This window comes from Pongo pygmaeus, chromosome 9 (genome assembly GCF_028885625.2).
Source record: "Pongo pygmaeus isolate AG05252 chromosome 9, NHGRI_mPonPyg2-v2.0_pri, whole genome shotgun sequence".
NCBI lineage: Eukaryota > Metazoa > Chordata > Mammalia > Primates > Hominidae > Pongo > Pongo pygmaeus.
The window spans coordinates 58,050,301-58,077,688 of record NC_072382.2 but is presented as its reverse complement, the minus strand read 5'-3'; the positions used below and the strand labels follow the sequence as shown (position 1 = coordinate 58,077,688).

Sequence of the window (27,388 nt, the reverse complement as noted above, 5' to 3'; positions counted from 1 at the left end):
AATTTCCAATGTTTGGCCGGGTGCAGTGGCTCATGCCTGTAATCCCAGCACTTTGGGAGGCCGAGGCGGGCAGATCACGAGGTCAGGAGATCGAGACCATCCTGGCTAACACAGTGAAACCTTGTCTCTACTAAAAATACAAAAAATTAGCTGGACGTGGTGGTGGGCGCCTGTAGTCCCAGCTACTCAGGAGACGGTGGAAGGAGAATGCCGTGAACCTGGGAGGCAGAGCTTGCAGTGAGCCAAGATCGCACCACTGCACTCCAGCCTGGGCGACAGAGCAAGACTCCGTCTCAAAAAAAAAAAAATTTCCATTGTTCTGAAGTTGTGGATTATAAGGCTGTGCCTTTAACATTTATTCTCATGTGCTTTAGTCATAGAGTGATTTCAAACATCATCATTTTAAAATTCAATAAGTATGATTCTTTGCCATTATCAAAGTTGTATGAAAATAACCATATAAAGTATGCATAATCTGTGTTATTTGCTATTTTTTAATTTCTTTTTTCTACATGTTATAAGATTTGCTATCTATTATGATTTGCTTACAGTAGATTTCCTTGCAACCAAACTATAAATCAGATAATCAATATTTCAAATGATTCCAGATTAGCTAGCATCTATTTACCATCAAATGTATACTTAAGAGTTGATTAGCTATTAAAATGTACAATGTAAAAATTTAAAACAGCATGAATTATTCTTCAAAATTCTATTTCTTTATATAATATGACATGAAATACAAAGTTTTTAATAATTTATTTTGAGGACTAAGAAGTATTAAAAGATCTATTAGTCTGTTGAAATAAAACATGTTAAATGGTATACAATTTATTTATGTGAAAAAAAGCCTATTTTTAAGTAGCTAACTAAACCTGAAAATGATTGAAAATATGATGTTTAATATACCATTAATGGAAATTAAATTACTGGGAGAGGAAGCTGATGGACTGTGATATTCAAGTGATTCTGAGTTCCTTTATAGACCTGTTCAATTTGAGATGCTTGGCAGAGCTGTCATATTGAACAACCCCTATTCATTCTATGTGGATGGTGCCACATGAAGTTGTACAGCATTGGCCTAAATTATGAGACATCTGCATAGACATCCAGGAGATTGTTGGAATTAAGGGGCAAAAAAATTCAAGAAAGATGTCAGGGTTATAACTGCAAATAGAGGAGTCATTCAAAATAAGAACTGAAGTCATGTATCTGGGTGACATTCCCCATGAAGAGATAGCAAAAAGATAGAAGTGCAAAGACAGAAACTTGAAGAACATCTTCATTTAGTGACTAGAGGGAGGAAAGGGGCAAATTAAAGAGACATAAGTTTGTATTTTGGAGTTCAGCTTCACCAATTGATAACAGGACTGCTTACTCCCTGTACTACACAGCTGACTGCATAAAAACCATTCCTTGCAATCCTTACATTACTTACAGTCTCAGTCCTAAACTGCTCTTCTTGACCTTTCTGACATTCTATTTCCTCCCCTTTTCTGCAGCCTCTACTCTCATTGCATACCTTTCTGTTTATGGCCTCACCTTATACCTTAGAAATAAAGTACTCAGCACTGTTTTTTCTATCTTTTACTTTGTGCTTCTCTTATCTCAGTTTGAACTCTTCCTTTGATAACAATGCTTCCTGTTAATCTGGGGACAACCCCATTATAATACCTAGGACCACATGTCTGAGTACAGCCCCATGCAAGTCACATCTCTACTAAGTTTCCCTTGGACCCATGAGTAGGATAGATAGTCTAGAATAAAACCAGTATCATGTGATGTCATTGAAAGAAAACAAAGTTTCAAGGAAGATAGTCACTTGGGAAGGGGCTCCCTAATGCCTAAAAAATAAAGTCTCGAATTCTTAGCCTAGTCTTAATGATTATGCCCCATTCAACCTTTCCAGGCTTAGCTACTCCCATTTCCCTACAAGATACTACACTTGAAACTAGACTACTTGCTCTTTACTAGGTATCCTCCATGTGCAAAGGCCTCTATACTTTTGCTCATGCTAGCAACAAAGACAGCTGGGTCTCCTGTTAAATTTTAGTGTGAATGTGATTGAGCTTGGCACAAATTCAGCAATAAGTAACAGATACTTTAGAAATAAGGGGATCTCAGGTAACAGTATGAGTCAGCGCCGTAATACTCCTCAAGGTATTCTAAGCGATCATAAAGGGTCATTTTACTCAAGGAGGATTAGGGAAAATAGAGTTAGGCTGAGATTAGATCTATCTATTGGGTCAAACAACTTCTCTATTAAAAATGGGTGGTCAGTGGCTTGTACGGTATATAAATTGTCTCATTAAAGCTGCTACCAAAAAAAAAAGAAACAAAAAAATAAGTGGTAAATAGAATATCCAGGTACAAATTTTCAAAGACTAGTGATTCATTAAGAAGTGGAATTCGATAATATTGTTTGACCAGAAGATGCTGTCCCTCCAGGATCAGGTGTTCAAGAAAAGCAAGAGATGGCCCAGAGGCCTCCGAATTGATGCTGAAATGTTCCTGGATGACTGGTTACTGTTAGATACTCGGCTTCCTGCTGACCTTAGCAAGGGCATCACTGACAACATCGAGATCATGCTGCAGCTCGTTCATGGCACTGGTTATGCTCTTGGTGTCTTTCAGGATCTGAATACTCCGTGTATATGGATTATACTTCACTCCAAATGGACGCTTAATTGTTTTGGTAAATTCTCTATTTAAGAAAACAAATAGGAGACAATCAATTTCTAGGGAATGAATGATGAAAACTAAACAAACAACAGAATCTATTTCACATACTAGGCAAAAAACAAATTTTTGTTAGATATGCATACAACCAATCTGACCTACTTCTCTACATTGCATTTGCAGAGGACCCCTGGAATCCCACACAAGTGGGAAACCTAAAGTAGTTATAAAATAGTTATAAGTACTTTACATTATAAAGTAGTTGTAAATCCCTAGTATTACTAGGGAAAGATCCCATAGGTGGATTTATTAATCATTTATTACTGTATACATCTCTTGACTACAGGAAGGAGACCAACTACTGTAGTTTTATCAGTAGACGTAAAACTGTTTCATTACAACACTTAACCACATAGTAACAGATCCCTCAGTCATGCCTTATATAACTATACCTACTCACATATGTAACCTGTGTGTTTATATAACATATAACACATACAGACACACACATACTCACATACCCCAAAATAGACTAGGAATGGTCCTAGCTCCTGCACATGTCGATTTTTCCGCTTAGAATGTTTCCCTCTAGGCTCCTTTCAAATGACCTAAATTCTGCCCTTTTTTCAAACATTAAAGTTCTGCCACCTTTATCAAACCACTGTTTGAACCTCTCATTTGGCACCCCCACGGACAATCATGTCCGGGACTCCTAGGGATAAATGTGAAGCTGAAGACAACTATACATCAGTAGCAGCTGAAATCCAACTCGTAATCCACCTGGTCTACACAGAGGGGACCCCCTTTTCTAACAAGTTGCCATTTATGCTAGAGGAATCCCTACTAGTATTATTATTTAGTTTCATGAATGGCCTAATTCCCCAACTAATGGTTTCTCTGAAAGACAAAGACTATGACTTCAACCCCTATCAATCTCCATCATCACAATGTGACCTCATGACCGCTTCCACTCAATGTTGTCTCATTGATTCTCCTTCGAAAGTCTTTTCTTTTCCTACTACTTCTGTCTTAGTTCAGGCATTTATTTTCACCTGAAGTGTTCCAAGAATCTTCTAAAAAGTTTCTCTGCCTCCAACATCCTCCTTTCTTAACCACACACTTAGCTGATTAATAAAGTGTAGCTTTGATTACGTTGTACATATCTCCTATATTTCTCAACGTCCTGACCTTTTTTCATGCTAACTCTCAGTCTAAAACTTAATATATCTAAATATTATCTATCCTTCAAGTCCTTTCTCAAATAACATTAAGATTACCCTGTTTGTCCACCTGAAATGAATTGCTCTTGAATAAAATGCAGAACAATGTTTCATCTGTATCTCTCCAAAGCTCTTGTCATTTCCCATGTTGTTATACAGTAATTTGCATATCATCTATTTTCCCTATTAGACTACTAAACTCTCTGATTGGAAGAATTGGAAAGAAAACAATTTCTCAATGTATCTGATTCATATTTGCAACTATGCAAAATCCTTATACACAACATACTCTAGATACTCGTTATGAAAGGAAGATGTGTTACAGACAGAAGGCTCCTTGTGGGCTTCAAATTATCTAGCTGCTTACTTCTGTGACTTGTTACCATAATGGGGCTGATCTTTCACTGAAGAAAATGAAGGCATGAAGAAGATATACTGTACCTCATCTTCTCCTTTGCATCTTCAAAACTTTCAGATACAAAGTAGACATCCTGAAAAGTTGTGATAAGACATTCCTGTTTGCAGGTAATCTTGGGATCAAAGGGCTTTACTTTGGCATGTCCAGAAAGTGCATGCTAGCAGACAAAGAGTCAGTGAATCAAAGAATAATATCTATTTTCATAGATCATGCAACTTCTATAATTGGCTCACCTCTAAACATATTACTAATGCAATGGCCCCAATCTACAATTCCAAACTTATTTCCTATAGCTCTATTCAACCCACAGTACACTCCAGCAAAAGAAATGGCTTGCACTTCCCTGTAAATACCCCCAAGATCCTCTCCATGGCTTTGTTCTTCCTCTCTTCTTTGTGTAAAAGCACCCAAGGATCTTTATTTACTTATTCCTGTATTATGGCATCTACTTTCTACCCAACACTAGTTATTCCTATGTATGACTTATATACCCACCATCAAGTGCTCCCTGAAAGCAAGACAGTACCTTGGATGGTGTTTCATACACATTGATTACTCAACAAACATGAGTTTATTTATTCATCAAATAAATAATAAATCTCAAAGAATTCCTTAGAAATTATAGAAGTTATTGCTAGCATATCAGAAATGATGAGAAAACAGCAAGACTTTGTAAGCAAAGATTTTAAAACACTTCTTACTTAAAATATACACATACCATTTCATATATATCAGAAATATATGAAAATATTTCATATGTGTGTGTATTACTAATGCAATGGCTCCAACCTACAATTCCAAACTTATTTTCCACAGCTCTATTCAACCCACAGTATACTCCAGCAAAAGAAGTAGCTTGCTGTTCCCCATAAATGCCCTTATAAAATTCTGATTTTCTCTCTCTCTCTATCTATCTATCTATCTATCTATACACACACACACACATTTGGATTATATTATATAATATATAATTGGGAAATAGAGAAAAATACATTCAGGTAATGATTAGTGACATCCCCAAGCATTTTCCATAGTAAGCTGTTGTTCAAAAGCAAAAACTATTTCAGGTTTTATCAATTATATTAGGTGAATATGGTTATATACAAAGATTTGCAACTCTTACTTTGAGTTCACTGATAGAAGAAAGTAAGCCAGCACCAAAGACTCTTAGCTGTCCATCTTGTTTACATAGACCAAACTCCACAGTGAAAAAGTAGCACTGCAAAAGAACATCAATATTATTCTCACACACCGAAGAATTCAACTTAAAATAAATTACAATTCTTAGTCACTGACCCAAAATACCCTAAAATAAAGTCCAAAATCCCAATCTAGTTCACAAGTCTTTCTACAATCTGGCCTCATTCTAAACCAGTACTTCTCAAACTTCTGTTCTGATGACTTTTATGTACTATTAAAAATTAGAGGACCCTAAAGCTTTTGTTGTGCATGTATGTGTAGGTTATCTCTAGCTATATTAGCCATATTAAAAATTAAAACTGAGATGAAAATGCTTGCTAATTAATTTTAAAATTTAACAAACTCATTTTATGGTAACAAAGAATGTTTTAATACAAATAACTATATTATACAAAACAAAAAACTAAGAAAGGTAGCATTGTTTCACAATGTTATAAACCTTTTTAATGTCTGGCTAGAAGACAGCTGGAGTCTCGTGTCTGCTTCTGTAGTTAACCTTTTGGGATATACTGTTTGAGTACATGAGTTACATCGGCTTCATGCGGTTATCTAGTTAGAAAAGCGTTGAATATTTTAATAGTCTTTTTGGATAGTTGTGGATATTCTCCTTTTACTCTGCATGAAGACTCAACAAGTGGATAGAGTTTCTCAAAAGTTCAACTGCAATGTGGAATCTGAATTATGTCAATGAACTGCCTGTTACATTTAAATCCACTGTGTGCTTTGAATGGGTCTTTTATCTGGGCATGATTTTGACCTCAAGGACCCCATAAAAGAGTCTCAGGGACCCCAGAGGTCCCCAAACCACAGTTTTAGAAGCACTATTCTATTTCACACTGCCTCCCCTACTCTTGGACACTCTGCTCCAGCTTCTCGCTGATTCCCGAGACACACCAAGCACCACCTTGTCTTTCCTTGTGTGCCCTCATCCTGAGATGCATTTCTTCCTTCCTTGCTGAGCACATCACTCATTTTCCATCAGCTAATCCAGATGTCCTTCTCCCAGGAAACCTTCCCCCGGTTCTCTATGCTCCCAGAGCAATGTGGACTTTGCTATAGGCTATCTCATTTGACGTAACTGTCTCCTCAAACAGTATATAAGCTCCTTAAAGGTAGAAACCAGGCCTTACTTATCTTTGTATTTCCAGCACAGTGTCTTGTACCTAGTACTCAAAAATATTTTAGCATAATTTTAAGGAAACCTATCCTTTTTATTGGAAAATAAAAGATAGATAACCTATTATTGTAATCTTGTTTTTCTCTACCTTTTTTAAAGCTCATGTCTCCTTTTGATAAACCATAAAATTTTACATCCTTCTTTAATGTTATTTGAATTAAAGATTATGAGCAAAAACAAATTTTCTTTTCCTTTCTTTTCTCTTCTCTTCTATTCTCTTTCTTTTCTCTTCTTTATCCTTTCCTCTCTTTTCTTTTCTTTTCTGACAGAGTCTCTCTCTGTTGCCCAGGCTGGAGTACAGTGGTGCAATCTCGGCTCACTGCAACCTCCAAGCAAAGACAAATTTTCTAATGGTCATTCTGAATATGTACTTTTAAACTACACAGATACTCATACACCCAACCCCAGGTGAAAATTACTGATCTATACAGTTAATTCCAGATTTATACCGTTGCCAGTTTTTGAACAGCCTCCTCTGAAGCGCCAAGAGAAGACAAGCCAATTTCTTGGGAGAACTGGGCAAAACTAGGTTCAGCCAAAAGCGGGACATGGCCTAAGAGTTCATGGCAGGTATCTCTGAAATAGAGGTACAAGTCTGTCATGCTGCAGTGCTTAACATACGTGTATAATCAACCATTCAATCAAATCGAAATCCAATATTTTATTCTAATGATCAGATGATATTACTTTGGTAATGGATCACAAAGGACACTAATCAAATAAAGAAACAATTTTGGTTCAAAACCTTGGCCACTCACAGACACACACATATAAGTGCATATCAGGTACCCATGGACATCCACATGCCACCCCCAACCCCCAACCCTGCCACATACACACCCAAATCAGATCTCTGCTCAAATATCACCTTCTCAGCAAGGCCTTTCCTGATCACCCTTTTCAAAACAGCAACACACACACACACTCTCACCCACCTACACTTTCCTCCATCCCCCTTTCTCAGCTTTATTTTTCTCCATGGGACTCAACACCACTCGATGCAACATTTGCATACATTTACTTGTTTGTTTATTATCTGTATCCGCCACTGGAATACAAGCTCTATGCAGGCAGAAATTTTTGTCTGATTTTTTTCAGTGTTACATTCCCTATGCTCAGAATGGCAGCTAGCACCTAATAAGTTGTCAATTAATAATCATAATGGCTAACACATATAGAGCATGGAACATGTATTTCATACCATGTACCATTCTAAATGCTTCACATGTGCTAATTTATTTAATCCTCACACACCAAAAAAAAAAAAAAAAAAAAAAAAAAAAAAAGACCCATAAGGTAGATGCCATTATTATAAATAACAATTTGATGAATTCCTGGCTGAAATAGAAGTACTTACGGCTCTGGGGTATAGAAGGGATCTGAACTGTGTCTCACATATTGAGTGCAATGAAAAACTCGAAAGGCTAAACCTGATAAGAAATCTCTTGGTGATAAGTAACCAGCCACAGGACGGATGGAAAAACCTGTACGCTCTGCAAAGCAAAGGAGAAAACAAAATCTTTACCAGAATAGACCCCTGACTGCAGCATTTTAGTTCTGCTAGTGGCACCAAGTAACACTTTGATGGAAGACATGGAAACTAAAATTTATCATATGCATATTAAGGGGAATTAATTATTATTAAGCACTTGCTATGGCCAGACAATGAGTTAGACCTTTTACATATCACATCTCCTTTCATGTTTACAATATGAGTTAAGGATGTTTCTCCTTATTGTGACGACTATGAAATGGAGGCGCAGAGACTCAATAATGTGCCTAAGTCCACACATTAGTTGATAAAGGTAGAATGAGAACTCAGATTTCCTCATGCCTTACAACACCTTGCTGTCTCCCTAAAGGGTTTATACTATCTCCTAGATGATCTTCTTTTTGTAAAAAATCACTAACAAGATGTATTCATTTAAATCAGAACCATTTTTGAAGCTCTGCCATTTTTAGCCAGTACTATCTCTTGTAAAGTAGTCCCTTTCTTTTATCTAAACTGGATAGTGCTCTTCCATTTCCCAACAGCCAAGACTGCACGCATACTGTAAAAGAGGCCCACCACTAGGATTCAGTGGTTCAGGAGACCCCTGTAAGCCCTAATCTTGGCCTTCATTCCAAACCCTCACAACTCTGGTATTCCAGTTCCATCCAGCTGTGTTGTATTTGGATGCTGCCATTCTGATGGGCAGACTGCACTGTCCAGTAAAAATTTCCATAGTGATAGAAATGTTCCGTATCTGTGCTGTCCAATAAGGCAACTACTAGCCACATGTAGCCATTGAGCATATGAAATGTGGTTAGTGTGACTGAGGAACCAACCTCTTGCTTTACATTTATTTTAGTTATTTAAATTTTAAACAACCAAATGTGTCTAGTGTCTACCATATTTAGTAGTGCAGGTATCCCCTTCCAACTTTTGCTTGAACTTTCTGTTAGTTTTGATTTCTCTCTGATATTTGACCTTGAAGCATTTTCAGCAACACATTCTGCAGCCAGCCCAGGCTCCAGACCCTAAGAGATCAGCTTTCAGTTTTGTGTGTATAACAAAGCATTTCCTCCAAATCTCATGCAAATTTGATGTTACAACTTCTGTAGCATATATTTGTCCATCTTTATAAGTCCAGCAATATTATGTGCATTGGTTCTCTATCACCCTTAATCACTGTTTTTCAAAAGTTTAGTTTTTATAGAAACCACTTACATAATTTCTTCCCTTGTAGAAACTGTATTGCTCTTTCCTATTTATTTCTTCTAGTTTTGTGTATAGTTGTTGAATACTGTTAAGCAGTTAAATAGATATGTAGATTTTTTTAAGTCTATGTAAGAAACTCAAAGACAGAAATTTCAGACCATGATGGAAATAAACTAAACTCTTTTGAGTCACAGCATAACTGCTTTGTTTTCTCCACAATGGTAATCTGCTGAGACTATCTACTGAGATGAAAGGGAAAATTTATACTTCTTAAATATTGTAAACCCTTGAAGATAGATCACTGATCATTTTACTTCCTATGCTAGCTAGAAAAAAGAGGCCTGGACCAAACAAACATAAAGAATTAAAAGGAATAAAATTGTCCTTACCCTTTGTTTATATCTCTACTAGCACCACCTTTTTTCTTGCTAAAATTATAACATCTTAATGTGGAAAAGGTCTTCAACCTTCTCCAAGATGTTTGAATTTCCTCTACCAAATAATGGGTGTGGAGCTTTTGCATGAACACCCCCACGGATGAGGAACTAACCATCTCATCAGCCTATTCTGTTTTCAAATCACTCTTTAACAAGATATTCTCTATTCTAGGCCAAAAGCTTGAAGTTTCTATCCAACAGTCCTTTACTTTAGAGTCACACAGTAATCCCTCTGTTATAAAGATGGCTTTCAAATATTTAAATAAAGCTATAACAGCCCCTAAATCTCTAGGTTAAACACCCTAAGAGCTCTTCAAATTTTACTTATGTGATACAATTTCAAATCCCCATATAATTCTGCTCACTTTCCTCTACCTTGGCTGCAGGTTATGATTATCCTTCAGTGTGGTGCCCAATCCTGGATCCAATACACCAGGACAGAGTACAGGAAAATTCTGACCTCCCATAACACTACGCTTTATTCCTCTATTAAAAATGCTGTCATTGTGGGGCGTGGTGGCTCACGCCTGTAATTCCAGCACTTTGGGAGGCTGAGGCGGATGGATCACTTGAGGTCAGAAGTTCAAGACCAGCCTGGCCAACATGGCGAAACCCCATCCCTACCAAAAATACAAAAATTAGCAGGGTGATGGCGGATGCCTGTAGTCCCAGCATTTGGGAGGCCATGGCAAGAGAATCGCTTGAACCTAGGAGGCAGAGGCTGCAGTGACAGAGGCTGCAGTGAGCCAAGATGGCATCACTGTACTCCAGCCTGGGCAACAGAAAGAAAGACTCTGTATCAAAAAAAAAAAAAAAAATGCTGTCATCATCAAAACAGAGTTTAGCAACCCCCTTACAAAAAATTAATTAGCTTATTACCTTTTAAAAAGTTGGAGACATCTTCCAATTGTGGGATATTATCCTCCCGATATCCACAATATTTAGAAAGCAAAGGTAAGTTTTTGAGATACTCTCTGCAAGCATGGGTTGGGTAGAGTTTGTTGAGCTCTTGGAATACAGTTCCCCAGGTCTTAATCTCCTCTTCAGTGAATTCAACCTTTGGAATGGGGTCTCCACTAATGAGATAAAAGGAAGGAGTTGTTTTGAATTAGCATTTAATAAATAGTGGCACTTATTTCACTTTCTACTTACCAAATGAACACAATTTATTCTATTCACTTATTTTATTGTCTCAAGGTTGGCTATATTTTTTCAAATATACTTACTGTTTATAGTTCATAGCCAAGTCCGCAAAATACTTTCGACGTTTACGGTAGACATTGTCTTTGAAGCCCTGATAATTAAAGATATGTTTTTAAATATCCATACTAAAAAATACTTGACAAATGATATTTGGGAAACATTTCATTATTACTAGAGCTATTATATTAAAGGGCTACATAATTGTTACTATAAGCAAGCATTATTTAGAGATTTATGATCATTTTTATTTTAAAGTCAATATTACATGACAGCTTTATACTCCAGTAGCTACAAAGGTAAAAGATATAATGGATACAAAGATAGAATTGTGCCTACAAAGATAAAATGGTTTAAAGAATAAGGAAACCACCATCCCAGTTAAATACATGGCTCTTTTCCAAGGGTGAGGGTTTTTTTCCTTAATCATTTGACTGTATCTTCAGTTATATTTACCTGTAATAGTAATTAATACTAAAGAGTAATTAATATTTGAAATAGTGACTTAACTGAATCTAGTCTTAGATTTTATCACAAAATGCAAATGCATTTGCCATTTGCAGAAACAATGATGATTTAAAAGGCAGACAAAATAGTAACATTAGAATTTATACTCATGAAAAAAATTTTTTTAGACAAAATGGCTGAGCATGGTGGCTCAGGCCTGTAATCTCAACACTTTGGGAGACCTACGAAGGAGACTCACTTGAGCCCAGGAGTTTGAGACCAGCCTGGGCAACAAAGGGAGACCCTGTCTGTACCAAAAAAAATTTTAAATAACAATTATAACTAGCCAAGTGTGGTGGTGCATGCCTGTTGTCCCAGCTCCTCAGGAAGGTGAGGCAGGAGGATGGCTTCAGCCCAGGAATTCTAGGCTACAGTGAGGTATGATGATGCCGCTGCACCCCAGCCTAGGCAATAGAGGGAGACTATATCTTGAAAAAAAAAAATCAAAAATCAAAGCCCAGGAGAAAAAAATGCAAATATTGGGAAAGAAGGGGACACCTGAAGAGAGAGAATGAGACTCATCTCTTTAATACAGATCTATGAGGTAGCACAGATTTACTACAATTTGTGCTAAAATCTGGAAAAACAATATGAACAAAGCACAGTCTGGGGCTTAAAGGAGTTTACATGAACCTGTTTTTGTAAAATGATACAATAAGTGTCTCATCATATTGCACAGATATGTACAGAACGGCATGCGCACTTAAGACGATTGTGTGGTTCAGGGAAAGCTTCCCAGTGATGACTCTCAAGCTAAGACACAAAAGAGGAGTGGAAATAGCACAGTGATTTAAAAAAAAAAAAAAAAAAAAAAAACAGCATGTTGTGCCTAAGAAAATACAAGCAACCCCATGTTGCTCAAACTTGGAGAGTAAGGCGGAGCATGTTGAAACTAGTTGGGGTCTGCAAATTAAAGGTCCATTAAGGAGCTTGGAGTTTAGCCTTGGGTAATGGGAACCCACTGGTGTTTTTTAAATAACTTTATTGAGGTATAATTCACATACCATAAAATAACCATTCAGTGGTTTTTAGATATTCACAGAGTTAAACAACCATCTCCATCATCTAATTTCAGAAAGATTCTGTCACCCCAAAAAGAAACACCATGCTCATTAGCAATCACTCTCCAACTCCACCCCAACCCTCCTCAGCTCCTGGCAACCAGTAATCCACTGTCTATTTCTACGCATTTTCCTATTCTGGACATTTCATATAAAAGGAATCATACAATATGGGACCTTTTGTGACTAGCTTCTTTAATTTATCATAATGTTTTCAAAGTTCATCTATGTTGTAGCACATATCAGTATTCCATCTCTTTTTATGGCCAATAATATTTGCTTATATAAATATACTATACTTCATCCATTTATCAGTTAATGGACGTTTGGGTTGTTTCCACTTTTTTGCTATTATGAATAAAGCTGCTACAATGATTTGTGTATATGTTTTTGTATGGACATATATTTTCAGTTCTTTTAAGTATGTACCTAGGAGCCATTGGTGATTTTTAAGAGAGAAGATGAATAACAGTCATATTGAGGTTTTTGATCATTCTAATGAGGATAAGGAGGAGGTGTTTGAAGGTGACAAGGCTAGAAGAAGGGAGACCAGTTTAAGGGATGTGGTAGTAAGGATGAATAAGGAACACGTTTAAGAAATACCTAGGAGGTGAAAATCAGCAGGACTTAGTAGATCAGTAAAACTGATGTACTCACCTTTCCATAAACATGCCCCAGATTTTCTTGCCTCTGAACCTTTGCTCATATTGTTCCCTCCTGAATTGTTCTTCCTTTCCATTTCTTATCTCCTGAAATCTTTTAAGGCCCAATTGAAATGTTGCCTTTCTCTGATCTCTTCAGCTACAAGTGTTTGCTCTCTTATGTATATTTAAAGGCAATTTTTTCATCAAGCAAAATTTTCACCTAGTGCACTTTTTACATTTTATCTTGTGTGTGTTTATTTATATATGTGTGCTTTAGCTTTTCAACTAGACTACATGCTCCTTTCTGGCAAGTACTGCAATTAATTGCAATAGTTATTCAATAAGATTATAGAATAATTGGACAGATCATCTAGTGGCTGTCTAAGGTAGTATAAAAAGGTCACATTCACACAGCTAACACATGAGAGAGGCTACATTAAAGCTCTGGTCAGTTCAACTTCACAATTGCACTCTCTTCTCTCCTCCCCTCCCAGAAATGCTCTAGATTTACTAATTCTCCAACTCTTGCCTGTACTGTACAAGTTTCTCAGGAAACAACTTCCTAGTTCATCAGCTGCCTAATAAACCAATCATGGTGGGCAGTGTGGGTGGCAAGTCTTTCTCTGGCCCACTTTTATTTATCTCCCTTTCCAATAACCCATGCTCATTTAAATAAAAACTGATTGCAGACGCAGTCTTCATTTTAGTATAACCTTTTGAATAGCTCTTAATAATAGGAATGCTGGGCATGGGACAGATATTTTGGAACAAATGAAGCTACATGTTTTTCAGGCAGTTAGTCTCAATTCTACCAATATGGAGGTCCACTAACACTTATTGAAATCCGTTTGTTTGTTTTTGGTTTTTTTTTGAGACAGTGTCTCGCTATGTCGCCCAGGCTGGAGTGCAGTCGCGCCATCTCGGCTCACTGCAAGCTCCACCTCCTGGGTTTACACCATTCTCCTGCCTCAGCTTCCTGAGTAGCTGGGACTACAGGCGCCCGCCACCACGCCCGGCTAATTTTTTTGTATTTTTAGTAGAGACGGGGTTTCACCATGTTAACCAGGATGGTCTCGATCTCCTGACCTCATGATCTGCCCGCCTCGGCCTCCCAAAGTGCTGGGATTACAGGTGTGAGCCACCGCGCCCGGCCCACTTGTTGAAATCTTGATTAAAACAATGTCTCATTTAGTCTAGAAAAAACACTTTCTCTAAAAAAGTTGTCCTTAATTTTTAGTTTGCTTTAAATTGTTTTTATAAATATATTTCTTAAACGTACTTACAGGGTGATAGTCTATGCCTGTTATCCCAGCACTTTGGGAGACCAAGGCGGGTGGATCACCTGAGGTCAGGAGTTTGAGACCAGCCTGGCCAACATGGTGAAACCCCATCTCTACTAAAAATAACAAAAATTAGCTGGGTGTGGTTGTGGGCACCTGTAATCCCAGCTACTTGGAGGCTGAGGCAGGAGAATCGCTTGAACCCAAGAGGCAGAGGTCGCAGTAAACCGAGATCGTGCCACTGCACTCCAGCCTGGACAGCAGAGCAAGACTTGGTCTTAAAAAAAAGAAAATACTTACAGGATGGTCTGCATCTAGTTCAGATCCATACATCAGAACTCTGTTGGCACAATGGTCCAGGTCAGAAATCTTCTTTGGAAACCAAGGAACAGTTTCCATACCTGTAAAATTTAAAGAAAAAAAAACACTAAAAGTTGAAGAGACAATCTTAAACAAGACAATAAAGAAGAGAAAATTAAATTCAGTTGGATGAGAGTTTTAATTTTAGCTTGTACATCAAGGCAAGATTTATACGAGTTAAGTAAATTGCCCTATTTCTAAAAAGTAAAATGTATTCAAAATTTCTGAGCTTTAATTTTTTTTTGAGTCTTCAGGTTGATGTTCTAAGTTTTGGAGAAATACTGTACTTTAGAAGCAGACTAAAAGTTTTAAAAATGCTTAAGCTACATATTTAGTTATTCAACAAAAGCAGAATAAAGATGCACAACTTTATTTACAGACCAAGGTACAAACTTAATAAAAACTTCATTTATTTTTGCTGATGGAAAAGATCTTAGAAATCATTTGTCTTTGCCACCTTGATCTTCTCACCATTCCTCAGACACGCAAGCCCTCGTAAGACTATGGGGTTTTATAAATGCTACTCTTCTGCCTGGAATAGCTATTCCACTTCCATTCCCTGTCCCACCCTACCCTTCTGTTTTCCTGAGAATATCCTTCACATCCTTCAAGACCCAAATCTAATGAGATCTTCTCATTCCGCGAAGCCTTCCCTCACCCTGTAGATACAGCTAATTATCTGTCCCCTGGGTTCCCGTGATGTTATGTTTCTCTCTAAAGGCTTTTACTATGTTTTATTATAATGTATCTGTTTATATGTCCGTCTTACATGAAAGACTGGAAACAGCTGTAGGGTGGAGACTATGTCTTTTTGTATCCCTATTTCTTAGTAGAAATATCTGTCACAAGGTCGGTGTATCCTAAATATCAACTGAACTATTTCATCATCTATACACCTCTGCATTTTACAGATGAGGTAATCAAACTCCGGAGAGGTAATTTATCCAAGATAACTCACTCCTCTTGGAAGACAGAGGACTAGAACTCCGCTCTTCTTGCCCCAGCATATTGCTCTTTCTAACATATCCAGGAGTGATATTCAAGGGATTTAACAACAAATACAACAGGAGCAGTAATCACTCAAAATAGACATCAGCAGAGTCCTAGGCTTCTGCTCTGCAAGGTGTTAACCCTTTGATTGTTAATGATGGGTGTGGGACTTCTTGGGGGGATGGTATCTGCAGCAACAGAGGCTTCAGGCATGGTGAGAAGCCCTCAAGGGACTTGGGGAAGTAGCTCTCTGCCAGCCAGAAGTGGAGATATATAAGTATTTTAGTAATTATATAGCTGTACGAACGCATAGCAGATGAACAGCAGTCCTGATTACACCTCAAATACTGTGGACATAATCTGAAGAGATTATTTTAGATTGAGTACCATATATAAAATGTACCTAAATTATCTATTTGTCTTTTGCCGCGAGTGAACTTCAAGGATTTTTTTACCAGCAGAGATCTTAACCTTTATCTTTGCAACCTGAGTAACTGAAACTTTAGAAGGCTTTATTTCTCATTTGCTTTTGGAAGGAATGCTGTACATCAGTTGTCCCTGACCTTTTTGGCACCAGGGAGTGGTTTTGTGGAAGACAATTTTTCCAAGAAGGAAAGATGGGGAGGTGGGAGATGGTTTCATCAGGCATTGGATTCTCATAAGAAGCACACAACCTAGATCCCTCACACACGCAGTTCACAATAGGGTTCACGCTCCTAGACGGAGCTCATGCGGTAAGGATCGCCAGGCCTGCTGCCCACCTGCTGCCCACCTGCTGCTGTGCAGCCTGATTCCTAAAAGGCCACGGACAAGTCCCCTGCTATACATATTGTGTGTCATTTCATAGTTGTCAGCAACTGTCAACATTCGCAACAGATTTAAATATTCATTTACTATCTGCTAGATGGCAAGTCTTATGAGACTTAGTAAGTGCTCAGGGATTGTGAATTATAGGTTTGTCAAATCAAGAAATGTTGATGATTTGGAAATTGAGAGATAATCAATTTCTGATTATGCCAAATTGTGTCTGTCTTTTTTTCTCTTCCTTTCTTTCTTTTCTTTTCTTTCTTACTTTCTCTCTCTCTTTCTTATTCTTTCTTTCTCTCTTTCCTTTCTTTTTTTTTTTTTTTTTTTTTTTGACAGGGTCTTGCTCTGTCACCCAAACTGGAGTGCAGTGGTACGACCTCGGCTCGGCTCTACAGCCTCAACCTCCTGGGCTCAGGTGATCCTCCCACCTCAGCCTCCAGAGTAGCTGGGACCATAGATGCATGCCACCACACCAGGCTAGTTTTTGTATTTTTTGCAGAGACTCGGTCTCTCCATTTTGCCCAGGCTGGTCTTGAACTCCTGGACTCAAGTGAGTCTGTCTCGGCTTCCCAAAGTGCAGGGATTACAGGCATGAGCCACCACATCCAGCTGTTTCTTATACCCAAGATTTTCTTTTACATTTCTCTTACACTTGATCAAATGTTGCTTTATAATTTTTCTTTGGTATCTGGAGCAACTATATTTTGTGTTCCCTTCACTACCAGACTATAAGCAATTTGGAGAGCTTGTGTTTTATTATTTTCATGTCTTCAAGATAAATATAAGACTGGACACACATTAGGTGTTTCATCTTCTAAGTAGTATTTTCACCTTTCGAACTTACCATCTTCCTTCACAGTAAAATTATCTGGTGGATTCACAGAGAGAACATTGGTGTGAGACTTCAGCAGATGAAAAATATCATTCAATTGTTCTCTGTTGATGTCACAGTCGACAAAAATCTCAAATTCTGAGTTTCTTCTTTTTGATTTTCGGGACTCGATATGTAACAGATTCACATGCTTCTCCTGTGTAAAGCACAGGGTAAAGATTTCATGTAACTGCCTCAAATGTTAATAGTCTTTGAGCAGGCTACTTTAATTACCACTAAAAGTCAGATTCACACTTCTCAGAACAGCCAAAGGGAAAAAGGCTGTTTTTAGTGCTGCCAACAACAAAATAATTCCTTCTTAAAAATTATGTATTAGTCAGAAAAGTTTTCAAAATTTATCCCATCCTCCAGAAACCAATAAAATAACACACACTAGAGGTCCTTCAGATTGTCAGAATTAATCAGAATTCAACTCAAAATATTATTAAGTTTCCTGGCTAAGAGGAATCTTTTGAAAATTCTCATAAATAAAAGCTAGTTTTCAAAAAGTGATACCAATGTTAGTTCTGGAGAAAGAAGAGTTTCCCTTTCAAAAATCCATTTAATAAAATTAGATGAACAGCTTGAGCACACAGTGTTCAATACCTCAAATCTCTTAAGCTACAATCTTAGTAACAGCTGAACCAGATCTCCTCTTCTGACCTCTTCCAAGTCAGGCTAAGATGGGGGTGCTGTGTGTAGAAGTGTGGGAGGAGGGTATGTTCTCTTACCAATTTGGGTAGCTGAGGAAGAGTGCTGGGGACATGATAATGCAACATGAGCACTAATCACCCTATAGTTTTTTCATCTAAAGAAATGAGAAGGTTAGAGCAGATAATCTCCAATACTAACCAGTGCATCCTAAAATAACTTAGTGAACACCTGTGTAACTAGGTAAGAGCTGCAAAGAATATAAAGGGAAGACAAAAAGGAATTTACAATCTAGTTGGCTAACACATGGAAGATTAAGAAAATAAAGAGTGTTCAGATGCAGATGCTCAACAAAGGGAAAAGCATTACGACTTAAGAGAGAGTAGAAAGTTTCATGGAGCGGGTGGGAACTTAAATGAATCTTAAAGAATAGATAGAATAGACCAGGCGTGGTGGCTCACGCCTGTAATTCCAACACTTTGGGAGGCCAAGGTGGAAGAATCACTTGAGTCCAGGAGTTCAAGACCAGCCTGGACCACATAGCAAGACCCCGTCTCTACAAAAAATAATAAATTAGCCAGGCATAGTGGCACACACCAGTAGTCCCAGCTACTCGAGATACTGAGGTAGGAGGGTCACTTGAGCCCAGGAAGTTAAGGCTACAGTGAGCCATGATTGTGCCACTGCACTCCAGCCTGGGTGACAGAGTGAGACCCTTTCTCAAAAAAAAAAAAAAAAAAAATCAGGGAACATGAGCTAACAAGAAAGAGGAGTGAGTGATAGAGGATGTTAGGAAACTAGAATAGGCAAGGTTTATTCAGGAACATAGAATTTATCACAGAATCGATAGAAGTCAGTTATAAAACATACTGGGATTTATCAAGAGTAAAGAAGAGTTTCATTTCATCTATTTCTTATAAATTTTTACATTAATAATGCATTTGTAAATATTTTCTAAATGATGACTTGAATAAATATAAAGCTAAACTATGTCTTTGGAGAAAAAAAGATGCAAAAATGTCAACTATTCCTAAATTAAAATCTCAATGGAATTTGGTGAGGAAATGTAACTAAATAATTTCCAAGTTCATCTAGAAAAATATACAATGTGGAAAATTCAGATAAAGTAGAAGTAGTAAGTGAAACATTCCCTATCAGATATTTCAGTTACAGAAACAGAGGCATAGAGAGGTTAAGCAGTTTGGCCAGAAGCACACAGGTGACAAGTGTCAGAGCCGGAATTCAAATCTAGGCTGTCCAGCTCCACAGTCCATGTGCTTAAACACTATGCTGTAATCCTGTTGCACAAGAAAGGAAAAGTCACAAAGGTGGATACTATGGCTCTTCTTTAAACAATATTTACATAATCTTAATAATAAAAACACTAAAACTTGACAGAGACAAAAAATGGGACACAAATACATCGGTTAGACGAGTGGAAAGGAAGTTGAGGCCATCAGAAGGGGAGTTGTGTCAAGAAACTTAAATTTTTACTTCACTGTTGAAAATCAATAGACAATTACCTAAATTTTGGAAATCAAGAAGTAGAAGCAGAATAAGCATATAATTTATAAGTGTGGAAGTAAATATTAGAAAAATAGTTTAAAGAGTTGAAAATGGTTGCCTCCACTAGGCGGGGGATAAGTAAAATGGATGGAGACACACCCGGAGAACACCATGTAGCAGTTAGAAGAATGAATGAGATGTTCACACAGCAACGTGCATAGGTCTTAAAAACACAGTGCTGGATGGGAAAGAGAATCTTTATAGCACAGTATGATTATATAAATTACTAATATATGCACACACAAAAACTACATATTCTAAAGTGCAGATAAAAGTAATTCAATGTACATATCAAACATGAGAGCAGCTCTCTATCAGAAGAGAGAAATGGAGATAGAATTGAAGAATGAAATAAAACAGGAAGAGGTTGCACAAATCAACAATTATAGTGTACATGTGATTTAACAAGTGTGATTAACTCAAGCTTCTGCACATAAGGTTGCAAAAAAATTAAATGGAACTTAGGAATGAAGAGAGACAGAGCAAAAGACTACTTTTTACAAAATATGTTTTATAGTATGGGTTGAGTTGTTTTTAAGCTACGCACAATTATTCTTTGATTAAAAATTAAATTTAAAAAAAGTTAATGGAAGAAGACATACAGGTATTTTATTTAAAGACCCAAAGGTAATCAATAGAATAGCTAAAAGTAATAATATAATTATCAGATTTGGAAGGACTGGGAGAGGGAAGGGAGGGAGGTGGTGTCAGTATCATTGTTCATAATAGAAAGTAAATGAATATAGTGTGAAGTCGATAACTTGAAAAGGCATATAAGAGCAATGTTTAGATTTCATAAACTCACCACCAAAAAAACTAAAGGCCAGAAATAGTTAAAAGAGGTTGTCTCTAGGGAGTGGGACTGAGAATACGGTATGTGTTAGGTAAGAAAACTGATGCTTTTCATTACAAGCTCTTCTAGACTATCTGTATTTAAGATTTTTAATTCTTTGAAATATTCTTTGTGAACGGCTATATAATAGTATGTCATATCATTATTAACATAGCTAACATCTATTGATCACTTACTTTGTACTGTACCATCCTAAGCACTTTAGAGATATTAACTCCACTAATGCTCACAATGACCCTATGAGGTAGGTAGAGTTCTCATTTTATGGACATAAATCCTGAAGTGTGGAGAGATTAATCAATTTGCCCACGATCACCCAGGTAATAACTGACAGAGCAAGGATTTGAATTCAGGTGGCCTGTCTCTGGAGACCAGAGCTTAACCACAGTGGTGTTCTGCTATCACAATTCAACATCCCCTATATTAGGACAAATGGATTATTTATAATTTTCAGTTCCTATAAACAATAAATCTTTGTGTGTCCCTGAGCCCTTAAACTCAGCTAGGTCCCCCAAGTTCAATGCTGTCAGAATATCTGGTACTTCTGTTTCATGTCACTTTACACATAGTAATTATTCACTTACTGCAGTTGTTTGTTTAATGTCGCCTTCCCCACTAGATTATATACTCTGTGAGGACAGGCACTGTGTTTACTTTGTCCAGCTCCACATCCTTAGTGTCTGGTGTGGTACCTGACACATAGTAAGGACTTAATAAATATTCATGTTCTGCCTGACTGATCCATATTTTTAAGACAGATTTATGAAATTAGAATTATGGGTTAAAAATATGAACATTTTAAGGCTCATAATACATATTACCAGATAGTTTCCCTACATGGTACACAAATTTATCCTTGTGCCAAAGGTGCATTGGAGGGTAATGTACCTCCAATGCAATGAAGCTCTGACAATAGGAGACACTGTCATTATAGAATCTTTGCTACATGAAAATAATATCATTAAATATACTATGACTATATCATTAAATCTCAAGTATATAATTAATAATATATGATTAAATATCAATAAAATTTTAATATTTTATTAAAATAAAATTAAAATTTGCTTCTCTAAAATCCATGAAGTGAATCTTTTCTCCCCCATTTCTCAAAGTAGCTATTTGTATCTCCTCTTCTGTAAATTGTTTGTATCCCTTGTTAGAATTTAGCACTATTTTAGAAATGTAAGTTCTTAACAAATGTTTGTACTCCATCTCCGAAGAGTTTACAATAATTTTTATATACATAATATATAAAAATTATATATTTCTCTCTCTCTCTCTGTATATATATATACAGAGAGAGAGAGAGAGAGAAATCTCACTCTGATACCCAGGCTAGAGTGCAGTGGTGTGATCATAGCTCACTCACTGTAACCTTGGACTCCTGGACTCAAGCAATCCTCCCACCCCAGCCTCCCAGGTAGCTGGAACTACAGGTGTCCACCACCACACCCAGCTAAATTTGGGGTTTTTTTTTTTAGAGATAGGGTCTTGCTATGTTGCCCTATATTTTAAATATAGTTTTAGAGATTCATTTCTAGAAGAATTCTGTGCAAAAATATGGAAAATGCTTACCTGAAAGATTTTCAGGGCTTTTATAAGTCCTCCAACTTCATTCTTTAAGGAAAAAATGAGACTTGCTCTTCCCCTTTCTAAGGAATGGTCTTTGTTCTCCTTATTGTCTTCAATCATGATGAATTTGGAGTAATTCTCTAAAACTAAAGTATGAAAACAAAAACAACGGACTAAAAAAGAAGTTGCACAATGCAGACAATATTTGGTAACTAAGGGCTCATTTACTTCTAGGAGATTCAGTTTCTTAACCTTTTATAAAACCTGGATATGCAGATAAGCTTTGCAAGAATCTAGTGAGACCAAAATAAGATAAAACTTTGCCTGACACCTGCCTAGAATAGAATAGGCATACAATACATGTTAGTAGTTCCCTTTGGTTTTTTTCTAAACCAATCCCTCTTTTAGGGCATGACTCAAGCCTGCTGGCTCCTTGCAGTCTTCCCAACTATTTTGTAGCCTAAACTAGTCAGGAAGGCCTACCTCCTCCCCGCCTTGCCCACAATCTTAGCACTTCATTATACCAGGTCTCAAATGGTTTCCCCAAATGTTTTATTCGAACATATCTCACCTTCTAACAAGGCAGCAAGCTCCTCCAGAGTGGGGACAAGGCTTTCTATTTATTTTGTAAACTAAAGGCCTGGCCAGCTCTAGATATATGTGCACTAGATGGATAACTGCTAGCCAGGAGAATTCTAGTTCTGCTTCTCAGAAGATGAACCAGATATCTACTTTGGTATCTTCTTAACCACCTATTTACACTGCAAAACAGTGTGAGGAAATATGCGGAATGTGAAGTCGGACATATCTAATCATTGGCCTCATGTTTATCAGTGTATGACCTCAGGCATGCTACTTAACCTTTCTAATATAAAACTAAGTTACCAAACAGCTACAAGAACTCATAACATCCAAAATTCCCACTCGTTTTAAAACATCATAACATGATGTGCTATTCTGAGACTTTCCTCATGGAAGAAACTAGGATATTTCAGGTACCAAGAAGAGTTAGAGATACATAATTCAAAATTTAACTAACATTTATGAATTCATTAGGTTCAAGTTTCCAAAACTACCAAGATTTTTAAATTATGCCAAATTAGTCTGTAGAACTAAAACAATTTCTATTTCAAATGCTATAAAACTAAATGGCCAGTTAAACTGAATAATTATGTGGATTTTTCTGTGATTCAAATAATTACTAATGGTAAAACGAATAAAATTTCAACCAAAGCACATTCACACGTGTAAAGCACCACAGTCAAAGTTATGGCAGTAAAAATTTAAAAACAAGACAATTTGCCTCCAAAGAATTCACACACTTGTTCATGGGGAAGGAGAAAATGGAAGACAGACTTCTCAATAAGTACAAATAAGCAGAAGAGAAGGGACACTGAGATCCCAGCCATGACACACCCAAGGAGTACACTCAACCATCCCTCACCTTCCCACCTCCCCACCCCTTTGATCAATATCCCATGTGCTTCTAAAGATGACTGAATATAGCTTCCAGCCCATCCATGAGTCTCTGCTGAGAAAGGATTTATGGATGAGATCTTAAGAGACTTTCCACTTCAAAGGAAGTGACCATTTCTTAAGGTAAACTTAAGTATACACAGAAAATTACAAATTGGTGGCTCTGGGGCTAAAAATTCAGGGATGGCCTCAGATAAGCATTCTCAAAATGTTTTTAGTGATGTGAAAACCTTCAGAAACATTTCTTACCCATTCAATTACCACTCAAAGATTGACTTTTCTTATCAAACACAGAGTATGGGTGACGTTGTCCTATAGCGTGAAAATGTAAACAATAAAAGAGATGCAAAATAATATAACAAATTGCTAGTAATAAATCTTTCTGCAAATCCATCTAGGCAAGTTATAATCTTTATGGGTATCAATCTCTTTATTTGCAAACTTGGAGGGAGGATAATTAACACCACTTTCATGATTATAAGGAGGATTAAATATATATAAACGTATTGTTATGAGAATTAAATAGTTATAATTTATATAAAACTCTCAGAACAGTTGCTAACCTACACTAAGTACTCAATAAGTATTATCTCAAATAAATGGGAATATGTCCCAAATTTTCGAGTTTTCAAAAAAAGAGAAAATGTTCAAGTAATGAAATAGACATTCTAAATACCTCTGGCTAAGATTTTTTCTTGCCCTAGGAATCAGGCATTTTACAAGATGATTAACATATTTCTTATAATAGCAAGCATCTGGAAAAGTTGCTTTATGATATAAAATGTCAGTATTGTTTTGTATCAAGGTGATTTCAGTTTCATTAATTTATTAGAAAACCCCTAAAGTGTATTAAATTCCAAATCTCAAGCAAATAATTCAGCAGTTTTTTTGCAAACAAATAGACAAAGACCCCAAAGTAAAATGTACTGAGTTAGCCTATAGTTACTGAGTCCTCATGTTTCCTGATACCATCACCATGACATGCAGAAGGAAGAGGATTCTGCAAATATAAGCTATTTCCTGGCCAACCACTAGCTTCTTCATGTAAATCAACTTTAAGAACTGGCAGCAAGGATCAGAGAACAGTAAAGAAAAGTTACCACTGATTTTTTCCAGTCAGTGGTAACACTAACAGAATTCTAGATCTCCTGATAATTTGTCTTTCAACAATCTCTTGGAGCTTGGAATAAAACTCTTCATATAAAACCATATGAGGCCAGCCGCAGTGGCTCATGCCTGTAATCCCAGCACATTGGAAAGCCAAAGCGGGTGGATCACTTGAGGTCAGGAGTTGAAGACCAGCCTGGCCAACATGGTGAAACTCCGTCTCTACTAAAAATACAAAAATTAGCCTGGCATGATGACACATGCCTGTAATAGCAGCTACTCGGGAGGCTGAGGCATGAAAATCCTTTGAACCCAGGAGGCAGAGGTTGCAGGGAGCCAAGATTGTGTCTGCACTCTGGCTGGGCAGCAGAGTGAGACTCCGTCTCAAAAAACAAAAACAAGCAAACAACAACAACAAAAACTATTATGAAGAGCCTGGGTAACATAGTGAGATGTATGAACAACAACAACAAAATTGTTTAAGTTAGCCAGGCATAGTGGCTTTCACCTGCAGTCCCAGCTACTAGGGAGGCTGAGGCAGGAAGCTTGCTTGAGCTCAGGAGTTCTAGGCTGCAGTGATCCATGATCGTGCCACTGCAGTCCAGCCTGGGTGAGAGTAAAACCCTGTCTCTTAAAAAAAAAAAAAAAAAAAAAGAGAATTTCCTTCGATTTTCAAAACTGGCCCCTAAGCTCTCCTGGAAGTTGCTATTGTGTGAAGGTACTAACAGTCATGGCTCCATCCCTTTAGGGTTCATAATTATTTTCTTTACCTGATTCTGGAATGGATCAAGTTTTGTGCCAACATCTCCTTAGTGGGTGTGGGGAGAGGAGGGTGAAGGATACATTAATTGAAATTTATGATATGCAAAGCATTTATATTATTTTGATTTATTGAAAGACATACATTATTATATTAAGATGTGAGTGGCTCACACCTGTAATCCCAGCACTTTAGGAGGCCGAGGCGGGCGAATAATGAGGTCAAGAGATTGACACCATCCTGGCCAACATGGTGAAACCCCATCTCTACTAAAAATACAAAAATTAGCTGGGTGTGGTGGCACGCGCCTGTAGTCCCAGCTACTCGGGAGGCTGAGGCAGGAGAATGGCTTGAACCTGGGAGGTGGAGGTTGCAGTGAGCCGGGATCACACCACTGCACTCCAGCCCAGGTGACAGAGCGAGACTGCGTCTCAAAAAATAAAAATTAAAATAAATAAATGTGGAAACACTCCTCCTTGTTTAAGTCATGATAAAAATGAAGGTTCTCAAAAAGAACTTTTCCTAAGAAAGTAGAAAACTAGAAGAAAATTCTCACCCTCTTTTTTGTTCCCCCCACCCCAAAATAATCTCACAGGACATAGATCTTTGATCGTTACTAAAACTTGGCCATAACTTTGCTTGGTTGACAGAGCTTATGAGGCATCAGTTATTTTTTCCTCCATTCAATTAACCCCAAACCCCTTTCAGAACCTCAATATTTTGCCCTGTTACTTTTTCCTTTCCCCTTTCAACCTACCTACCTCCTCTTCCTCTTTCAGGAAAAAAAAAAAAAAAAAAACCCACAATATTAACCTGGTAAGATAAAATAGGTCACACTTGTCTGAATTGGTGCCTCATCAATACATAAGCATTTTATTTTTAAAGCAACACTCTGATCAGCTAATACCAACTGGTACCCTTTTCTCATGAAACGCAGAGAGTCATTCTCCTACTGCGTCTCCTGGCCTAAGGATGCACTGCTGTGCAGGACACACCACTGGAAATAAGGAAAAAATACCAAGAAGACACTCAGAAGATCAACAGACCCGACCCTTGATAGAGGTCAAGGCATATACAATAAGCAACTCTTTTCTTCCCTTAGTTTAATCAGTAAAACAAGTGTAATTTATATTTACCTGATCTAGGAAGCACAAAGCACTACTGAATTAGTCTTTTGAAAGCATGGACATTGTTTGAAGACAGAACTAAAAACTGCAAGAAGGATTCTTTCAGAGGGAGGGAATCCTCTAGAGAGTCTTGATTTTCTTTTCTAAATAAGGAGTGGGAATGAGGATGAAAGTGGAGATGAAATACGAAAGAAAACACTATCCATGAAAAACAGTATTCTAGGAAATAAAGGCACTGGCAGAGAAAATGGAAATAGAAGACACATCCCTATCTGGAGATAATCTAATAATACATGTACAAATGGACCTCAGTGATAACATACGTAAACCACAGATTATAACTTTACAGAAACATTGATATTAGAATTCCACACACACACACACACACACCTACCTTATTTTTTTTTTAACTAACAGGCACAAACTTTTCCTGGGTTAGCAAGTTCAACTCTAGTCTTTTTCCTGCTAAGTCAAGTAGAGTGAGACATCAATGGGAAGTTCATTTTAAACCTCTGAAAATCAAACGCCAAAGGTAAGGTTGAGTTTACCTGGACTCTTAGCTGACTCTAAACCGCAAGGACCTAGTCCTCTTTGTCAATTGCGACCTTGCAAAAAGCTCTCAGTCGACTGTTGGGATGGTGGTGATGATGGTAAGTGCGATGCTGAGAAGCTTTGCATCTGAGACTCCCTCTTCTTCGGGAGGCCGTTTAAGGGAGGCTTC

General features: G+C 37.4%; 1 protein-coding gene across 1 annotated transcript; it reads right to left on the bottom strand.

The window, feature by feature from the left end:
- Positions 1-327: 327 nt before the first annotated feature.
- Positions 328-27,280, bottom strand: TPH1 (tryptophan hydroxylase 1). Its single transcript, XM_054439420.2, has 11 exons — positions 27,216-27,280; positions 22,201-22,343; positions 17,526-17,709; positions 14,825-14,925; positions 11,059-11,126; positions 10,712-10,908; positions 8,052-8,187; positions 7,144-7,270; positions 5,441-5,536; positions 4,341-4,474; positions 328-2,704 (listed from the first exon to the last, which is right to left on the bottom strand). The coding sequence occupies exons 2-11, from the start codon at positions 22,315-22,317 to the stop codon at positions 2,530-2,532; spliced, it is 1,335 nt and encodes a 444-aa protein (XP_054295395.2). The 5' UTR covers positions 22,318-22,343; positions 27,216-27,280; the 3' UTR covers positions 328-2,529.
- Between the last annotated feature and the right edge of the window lie 108 nt (positions 27,281-27,388).